General features: G+C 34.3%; 1 protein-coding gene across 1 annotated transcript in view; it reads left to right on the top strand.

The window, feature by feature from the left end:
* Positions 1-5,798, top strand: part of LOC104401697 (biotin--protein ligase-like) — a 42,531-nt gene extending 36,733 nt beyond the window's left edge. Inside the window, exon 6 of the mRNA XM_010009364.1 lies at positions 5,523-5,798. Coding sequence (XP_010007666.1) covers positions 5,523-5,798 — 276 coding nt within the window. The remainder of the gene's footprint in view (positions 1-5,522) is intronic.
* The last annotated feature ends 4,222 nt before the right edge of the window (positions 5,799-10,020 follow it).

Genomic DNA, 10,020 nt, shown 5'->3' on the forward strand with positions numbered 1-10,020 from the left:
AAGATGGCTACTACAACTTAGTTGCCAGTATTGTTTTTCTTTGGAGGGAAGAGCAACCTTTATCACATCTTTGTGAGTGTTTCTATGGAAAAGGTTACAGCAAGCCTTTAAGATTATCTTCTTTCCTTATCTAATCTATCCAGGTTTTGGGTTTCTTCAGCCTTTTCCTAAAGAGAAGGGCATTGTACTGGGTGTCATCGTCCCTCCCCCTTACCCCTTGTAGAAGAAAATGATACTTTTTAAATGAATGACTGTGGTACTAAGTATTTATAAAATGGTTTACAAAGTTTCAGCAAAAATTAATATATGCATGTGAGGATTTGAAAGCAATAAGGGTAGTATCTAACCTCACATCTTTTCTGCATCATCTGTATATTTACACTAAGGTGTTTTGGTGTACTTTAATATTTATTTAATTTTCAGCATGTTTCTATATTGACTTAAGTATGAACGTGATTTTAAAATGGGGCTATGGTTGTCTTATGAAAATGTCACCTGCTTCAGATCTCCAAGTGTTGCATTATTACAGGAAGTAAAAACACAGGCAGCATCAGAAAAGCATTTTGTGTGCCTCATTAGTCAGAAATGTCTGCCAAAACCTTGCCTTCTTGTGCTAATAGCTGACTTTTCCTGTTGCTGGCCTCCTAAGTCACTGGCATTTGGGGCTGGAGTTGCCACTGTGGATGTGTTTTTTACTGGCACCAGCCTACTGCTTACTACCATGCTGGACTTCAGTTTGTTTCTGTTGGATTCAAGAGATGCTATGGAAGCTCTCCAGTGGCTAATTTCACACCTTGAAACTTGTAGGGCTGTTGAGCAAAGCTGTGTAATACAAGGAGGATGTATTTTTTGTATATATGTATATACATGAATGTGTTTTTATATTCCATAGTTGAAATCAGATTCCAAATGTTATACACTCTTTATTAAAATGTAATACACTCTATCAGCGCTATTCTAGAATTCATAGGAAATATATACATTTGAGATCACACTTAAAATGAGTAACACTCATTTGAAAACAGCCAATTCAGGAAAAAAAAAAAAGAAAAAGAAAAAAGGCAGGTTAGCCATATTGAAGGTGTGATGTCTATAAATGTCTTTGGTTATGCTCCAGATGGGCTGTTCATGTGCTTCTGTATAAGGCTGCTACAGTACACCTGTGTAATCTTCACTTTTTTGCAATTTATAAGCATACATATGTATGTGATTTGATCAGTACCTCAACTGATAATATATGAATGTGCATCAACTGCATACTTTTTTAAAGTACAGTGAAGCAAAACCAGAGGTGTGTAGTTGAGGTATTTAGTTGGAAATCATTAAATTTTAGGCAAAGGAAGGAGAAAAATTGTTAAATCACGGTCTAGCTATGTATCCAGAAAGTAAATACTTGGCCTCACTTAACGAGCAACAACTAAAACAGGGTATTATGTTATAGTCACAGTATTGAGTCATGAGGTAGAACATCAGTAGTTAAAATTCTCATTTTTCCTCCCAAGAAAGGAGAGGTGACTGATGTATAATATTTGTTTGGCTTATGGCATTATATTTTTAGCTTTCATTTAGTTTTGTTTCCCTGTTTTTAATAGGAACCAAATTAATTTAGGCTGTGACCAGTCCTTCCATTATAAAGAATTCTATTGATAGAATAGAATTGAATATTGATAGAGCTGAAGACCTATCGTCACAGAGTTTGGTAGAAAATAGTAGCTCCCAGATATGCCCAATGAGATAGATGCATATATCTCTGTGTATGAGCCTACATATGAAAATTAAAAAAATGCATTCAAATTCTTTCTATATAAATAGAATGTAAGAATGAAGTCGTGGATTTGGGCTTATTTTGAACCATTATAACTGAAAGTTTATGTGCTTTGTGTGTAAGTCTCACAGGTTGATAGAGCCCAGGTGCAAATAAAATCTTCTCCATCAGGAGCTGTAATTTTCTGTTATTTTATACTACAACAGAGAAGGGTCCATATGCAGCTGTTTTTTGTCTCTTATGTCTCCCTCTATTCTTCTTTTTGTTCAATCTCAACCGCTAAGTAAGCATTAGGAAAAAGTGAAACTAATGATTATGAAAATAAAAAGAATTTTAAACAGCGAAAGAAAACTTCCGTTATATAGCAGTTCCTTCACACACCTGACAAAACTCTTAAAATCATAGAAAGCAGATGTTAAGTCATAAAAAAAATTACAGCTTTTACTCTTCCTTCTTTATGTTACAATTACCGTTTAAGCTTTAGTTCAGCAATTTGCAATGTCAGACCTCCAACCTCTGATACAGTAACCCCTAATAAACCTTTGTGCTGATCAGTGGAGAATATTTAGAAAGTATGTTACTGATAATATGTGTAATACAGATTTTGGTATGATTATATGTGTAAGCAGCTGCTGATATCGTTATCGATGTGTGAATATGTAACTGCTGTAGCTTCTTTGGTTGCATACTTATTTAAAGCTTCTACCTGCATATTTTCAGATTTTGATAATGATCAGGGTAAGCAGTGGCCAGGAGTTTGGTTATTTCCCTTATCTTGTATTAGGTGCCTTGCTTGCCACTCCTGATGTGGTCCCAGAAATGTGGAGGGCCAGACGGTTCCTGAACCAACCCTTTTCATTTGAACGGCCACCAGAGGTTGCTGCAGAACGGCAGACGCAGCTGGGGATAGGTTTTGTGTTCAAAACTGAATCCTGAACTTTGCAACAAATCACACGGTTCAGGTTCTGATGTGATCATATTCCTTTTAAATGGAGTTGAAGCAGAGGTTAACCCTGATTTCTTACATAGTTTGTTTTATTATACCAAAATGTACTTCTCTGTGTGCCAGTATAATTGTGGGGATCAAAATGCATTGGTTCAGCATCCGTGTTTCTGTAACTTTGTGTGAAGGAGGTTCTTAAGGGTGACAGTTATTTTTTCTAGTATGTGCTTGGACAGCCCTTGTAACTTAGCTTTGTTAAAAATATAAAACCATATTTTTTAGGAATTTTTAAAAATCGAATGCTGTTCTTGATTATGTATTACTCGTTTATATTTTGATCAGCTCAATAAATGTGTATATTATGGAAAAAATTAGCTTCATGTAACAATACACATGTAACAATTCTTAAGTGGTTCAGTATGTGTTAGGAACAAGAAAATTAAATGAAGAGGTAAACCTAAAAACTATGGGGGTAAAAACCCACCTAAAAGAGTTTACTCAAAGAGGATAAATGGTAGGAATTGTGTGGCATATTTGTAATAATGTAACATCACATAAATATATGCTATTTCAGGCTTTTCAGAAGGTATACTGTGGCAAAAGTACAGCAGACTTTCTGACACATAGTATCAAGTATTTTCATTGTTTGTTTAGAATGTATTAATACTTTAAGCACCTTTATTTTTTAACTTTATGTCTGTCTCTTTAAGTCTGTAAACCTGTCCTTATGTCAGTTAAAATTATGTTTTTGTGTCTACAACTTGCATGCTCAGTTATGCTAAGTGAATTTCTATGTTTGGGAAGCAATAAGAAAATGCACTTTTTAATTAAGCACAGTTTTTCCATATACTCCCTGTCAAGAATGAAAGCTGTAAGTTTTAAAAATATCAATTACAGCTAATAAATTACTGTTGTGTGTGTAGAACAAGAAGGATAGTGTGTAACAAATTTAGCAGCAGTCTGTCAAAGCTGTGATATTACACTAAGTGAAGATACAAGTGCTTCATGCAGGCCAAGTCAACAAAATGCTCATAAAACCTTTAATGCCACATCATTATTTACAATGCTCATGCAAAAAAACCAAGAAAAAGGAAGAAAATATTTGAAGTATATTTTATACAAGAAGTTAGATGGAAAGAGTTCAGATGGAGCTTTAAAAAAAACCCAAAAAATGAGAAATAATTTCTCTGTAACTAAAATTTACCTACAGTCACTCTTAGATCATCTTGGGGCTTAAAAGCTAGTGCCTGATTGCATTTGGAAAGAGACTATTCCTTTCTTTTTGTTATGCTCTACTATTCATACTATAGGGATACAAACCGGTAAGTCTGCTGACATTCAGCATACAAAGAACATTACACAAGAAGCAGTGTCTGTGTGAAACTTGAGAATGTGTAGTTTCTGAGGATGGAAAATCTATAGAAAGGTGTTAGCAACAGGACCACTTTTCTCACTCCTTCTTAAGGTATAACAATGGGATTTGGAAAATAGGAGTAATTCCTTGGATAGATAACGATTTATAGGAAGCTTGCTCTTAATTGTGATTTGTGGGTTTTAAAGAGTTGGGCTGGAGCTCAGAGACATCGTGTTCAAGGCAAGGGCAAGAGAGCTTAGTCCTGTCTTCAGCACTCAGGAAACACTCGTATTCTGGTTCCCTGATACAGCAATAATGGGAAGGAGGAGCATGTGTTTGGTTAGAAGTTTTTTATTTAAAAGTCAAATGTCTTCCTTTTAGAATTTGAGGGCAAGAATCACTTGTACTTTTTTTTTCAGTAGAATAGAAACCATAATTTTTGTGGTTTCATGTATCATATAAAAGACCACTTTGACTCTAGGACAGCTCTTAGAAATTCAAGCTACACACTTAGCAAAAAGAAGTGCCAGCATCTGTGTTTGTGAGCTGTTAACTTATGGTTTCTAAAGACATGGCAAACATTTCACATCAGAATTCTCAAAACAGAGTTAGGTATCTCCAGAAAGAGTCCTATGAATGTGTAGCGTTGTTTCAGGGTGTCACCAGACAGGTAACAATTCCAGTAATTTGTCTCTTCATTTCACATTCACAAAAGTGTATTTCAAAAAAACCTAAAATAAAGGAGAGAAAAATCAAAGTTTTGGTATCTAGTTGTATAAAATTATATGTTCATTTATATTTCACATTTAAAATCTTTTGCACAGAAATGTGTGTTAGCTATGTCATTGACAGGATAACAGAGCATACATACAACTGCATTTTATAAGTGGTAGAATTTTCGTAGTTGTGTGCATTCTTGAGTTACGTGCTTCTTTTAGCTAGCTAATTAACAGCTACTTTTTCTCTATATTTAAAGATAATAGTAGGGACACTCCATTAGCTGAAGGTATGAGCCCTTTTAGCAGGTATTCTGCTGAGAAATAAGTAAAAGTTTTTCTTAGCTGCTGCTTTATCCTTCAAATTGAGTCTTAGCGAGGGACTAAAGGATTCCCAGCAAAGAAACTTAGTATTTTGAAAAACCTGCATAATGCAAACGTGTGACCTCCATGCTCCAGTATCTAGGAGAACCACTACAAAACCTGTTATAGGGAAAGGTTATGCCTAAGTAATCTGCAAAGGAGCACAGTCTCAAGTCTAGGAAGATAGTATGAAGTAGTCGGGCCAGGCTGGACTAAAACAAGCAGAAAAAGTTGATCTTCGAAGAGGAAGTGGAATTAATTTTCCTATTTTGAAGCAGAAGGTTATGGCTTGAATAAAAATGTTCCTGGAAGAATGTTTGTATGTCTTCACATGTGCTGGTCTTTATTTCTATGCCTTATTTTTTTTTCCCTTGCCCACAGGAAATCCGTCTTGCTTTTCTGAAATGGCTCGAGGGAAATGTAGACGCTGAAGGATTAAGAGCATCCAGCAAGGTGTCTCTTAAATTTGTTTCATCCTGTGAATCAAAAATGGAGATAACACCATCTCTCATGCCAGTCATCACTGAGACAGGAAGCTTCTCATCTGAACATTTCAACCTGAAGACATATCAACAGAATCTTCAAACAAAGAAGCTTGGAAAGATTCTTCTTTTTAGTGAAGTTACCACGACAACACAGAATCTTCTAGATGGGTAAGAAAGTGATCTAGAGCATCCTGAATAAGCTTTTTGATCTGGAATTCACAATTATAGTAACAGAATGAAAGTTTTTTCTCTTTTTTTTTTTTTTTTTTTTTTTCCCCTATTTGCTGTCTGAAAGCTAGGCAAAGGAACAAACAAAAAACCAAACCAAACCAAAAACCCACCAAAAAAACCCCCAAACCCTAAACCAACCAGCCAACCAAAGCTGATTATCTTCTAGATAGGACACAAAATATCTTTTCTTATCTTTGTGTTCACAGAGTATTGATTGATAATACTAAGCCATAAAGGGTGGGAAAATCGGAGTGTGACAACTTTTTCTTGGTACTGTAGTTTAATCTTTATTCCTCTAGCAAAGCATGAACATCACTGTAGGAAAGTTTAAGGTATTAAATATATATATTTAGGAGTTTCTATGCATTTTCTAGTCTAAGTTATTTTCTAAGCTAGTTATTTGACAAAAGTAATATAAAGTAGATTATGGCTTTAATTTTAATGTTTCTGTTTTCTCTTATTCCTTTTACTGAATATTTCACTAAAATGCTCTTTAGCGGTTTGTTTGGATTTTTTTAAACATTGATTAGGGTTATGCTATGTATTCTTTCATCATCACATAGATGACCCTTGTGTGAACGAGTTGTGGGATACTTTTGAGAAGGTAGTTCATTAGAGTTTTGAATGGGATTAAGTGGTATGAAAATCACAGCTACTAAATCTTGGGTTGGAATCTATGTACAAAGACTATACTGTTATGTTTCATGAAATAGTCTTATGGAAGTTGTTGCTCTTCAGGACAGGTTATTCTATGTGTGTTTTTACCTGCAGCTGTAACTTTTCTTGGCAGCTACTTTTGAGTATCAGTGTTAATTTATCTCCAAAAATTGCAGATGAATTTTACTGTTGAAAATAACCTTGGGAAATTTGTTTTGGATTTTTTTTAAATCAACATCATCAGTTAAATCATCTTGAATGTTAGTGTAACTGATTAGTTAACCAGCAATAACAGGTTTAGTTCTCAGCTAGAGAGCCTAAATTGTGAGACTGATGAAAGTCAGAGAATATGCCTTCTTGCAAGTAATAGAGGTGATTTGTTTTAGAACATATACACACAAAATCTATGAATGAGGATGCGTTATAACAGTATTAAAATAAATCAGTTCGTAGTCTTACAGTTGACACTAGGAAAGAATTCATCAATTTTAATTTGTGCTAAAATATTGCAATTTAGAGACGGTTGGAATTAAAAAGAAGAATTCTTTTAATTGCAAACTGTTCTCTGTGAGTTCATATGTACTTACATACACACACATTTTAAAAATGTTGCTGTCTAATTTTGCCACTTCCCTTCCCCCAAATCTACATCCTCCTCCTTCAACTGGTTTTGCAATAGCTTTTGGACACAGAGAAACATGCTTGTTGAATGAGAGGCCACAAAGAAAAGAGTTATTTTATAGAAGCATCTGTAGCATTTGCTTCTTAATTGTAAATATTCACAGCATGTTCAGCCCACTGGACTGAAAGCAGAAGTACTTTGAAGAAACCAACAAAGTGATAATTTAATAGGTCAAGACCTTTCTTCTCGGATGGTTGTTTTTGGTGGTGGTTCTCAGTAACATTATTCATACATCTCAGTAGGATGAAGTATATAATTCAGAGTTTTATGAATTTATTTAGATGTCACAGGCTAAATAGAATCATGTCTGGCCAACTTATGTATTATATTATCAAGAAAGGCAAGGGAGCTAAGAGAAGTGGTCTTGGTTTTTCAATGATTGTGGAACCTTTACTCTCTTATCTTTGAAGTGCTGTACCAGCAGAGTGGTCTGCATGCAGGTTGCTTTTTTACATTGAGATAGTCCAAATGTAATGAAGTGTTTACAGATGTAGGTCTTCGAGATTTTTCCCATCATGATGCAGTTTGAGTAGTCAGTTTTCATGTAAAATGGCTCTAAGTAGTTTATACTGGGAAGAGGATCCTAGTCAGATTATAATTTGAACAATTAAATCTATTTTACAGAATGACCTTTGTTTTAATAAGTTAAAATATTTGTCATAAGTATTATGGTTGACATTATTGTAAATACTTTGTTGTCATGGACAATAAAATCGTAGTCTGTGTGACTTGCAATTCAGCAAAGAGAGACTTCGCATACGATAACGTTTCATAAATCACTACAAACTAATGCAAATACTATTAGGTAATTTTTATTGAAGAAAGAAGCTGTCAGGTTTTTGAGATACTTCCAAATGAACCAATATGAATTTGTTAGATTACGTGTATGAGACTTTTTTCTAATTCACAACTCTGAGTGAAAGGAGACTGTATCTCTGGTAAAAAGACTTTCTTTTCTCGGACAAAAAATAGGTACCTATTGATTAGTCTTGATTCCGAGAAGAAAAATGCAATAACATGTTTATGTAATCATGTGTTATAATAAGCACTTGTTACATGATAGACTCTCTCAGGGTCTCTCAAATTCTACCAAGGTTGTGATGATTGAAAATATGATACAGACACCTCAGGAACTTAATTAGTGTGATTAGTAAATTTAGTTAGTAAACTGTTTATAATATTATAAATAAATTTAGCATTTAACTTTCATTACTTCAGATTTTCTTATACCTTTCCCACCAACTGGATGTCAAATTTTGTCTCTCTTCCTTTCCACTTCCCCAAACTTCATACCCCCCGAAAATTAAGACATGGAAGGAGAAAGTGGGCTGGAACTAATTTAATGGCTGAGCAACCTCACAGTAGAGAAACAGCCGGAGCCTAATAGGGGTCTTTGTCTGCATTTCCACCCTGGCTGGTAACGTGCCAGTCAAAAGTCAAGCAAAAGAAACAGGTGGAAACTATTAGACCTGTCATAAAGTTTGAAAAATTGATTCTGGAGGCTAAGTGAATAGATTGAACTTGACAGTGTTGTCCTAAAGATTCTAAGGGAAAATTCTGTAGTTTAATTTGGGATCCCTTGATTGTTCATTAGCTCTCCAGATGGCATGTCTTGGTGGTTTGTGTATTAACATACACACTGTATTATCACTGGTGTACATTTATGTGTTGTAAGGTAACAAACACAGTGTGAATTCACCTGTAGGTATATAAAATTAAATGGCATTAGTCTAATTGCAAAATAAAGATTTATTTAAATGTCATATAGCTTTAAATTATTAATACTACTTTTATGGTTTCACGTTAAAAGCTCTATTTGAATCTTTTGAGGTTATTTTTTAAAGCATTTCCAATTTTACTTCTTAAACCAAAATTTAAAATCCTTACCAAAGATTAGAAGCTCCCTTGTTTTTTTCTCTAAAAGGAAAATCTTTCTCTAAGTTTCATTTCAGAAACCTTATCTTCAAAGATACTTATCCTAATGCCACCTGAACAGGTTAAGCTTGCCAGAAACAGTTCCACTTTCGCTTACTTTCTCATTTCCTCAAAGTATGCCTGGGATTGCATGATTTAAGATTAAACTACTGTTTTTGAGGATGCATCTGGTATAGTGATACAGTGTTACATTGTAGAAACATTCTTACTAGATTCACAAGACTTAAGACTGATAAAGAAATATTTCTACCATACTCCAAGTGACTGGAATGATTTCACAAGTATTGAATGAAGAGATAAATTGATTAGGTATACATCTCAGTTTTATTCTTACCAACCTTTTATGACTGTTTTAACAGTTTTAGTTGGCAGATTTGATTTATACATGATTAAGCCAGCATGTAATATATTCTGTATGAAATGCCATTTTGGATCCCTTTTCCCCAATGTTTAAGAAGCACGAAGTGCTGTTGTTAGGAAGAGTTTGACACAGAACCAGTGAATTTTAGTGGAAATGAAATGTGGGATGAAGTTGCTTTCATAGTTGCTGAATAGGATATTTAAGTAAGATGTCAGTTTAGAATAAACAATATCCAAACAGTTAAACACTTTGAAAAAGAAAATCCTTTACATCACTGGTGCCCTTTTAGGGCTTTTTTATGCTTTTCTAGATTCATATTGTTGAATTTTTAAAAATTGTGCTACAGCTCTAATTTTGGAAAGTGAGCATTAGGACTCATTTTATTTTAAAACTTTTCTAGTTCTATTTAGTTTAGTTGAATTCCAATGTGTGTGCTACTAATACAGGTATGAAGTAGTGAAAAGTAAGAGTAGCGTATAGTTGAAGGAGATTGGACTGGCACTTCAGAGGCACAAGCAAACAAGTTGA

Source organism: Nestor notabilis, unplaced genomic scaffold, assembly GCF_000696875.1.
Source record: "Nestor notabilis isolate BGI_N333 unplaced genomic scaffold, ASM69687v1 scaffold3202, whole genome shotgun sequence".
NCBI classification, from domain to species: domain Eukaryota; kingdom Metazoa; phylum Chordata; class Aves; order Psittaciformes; family Psittacidae; genus Nestor; species Nestor notabilis.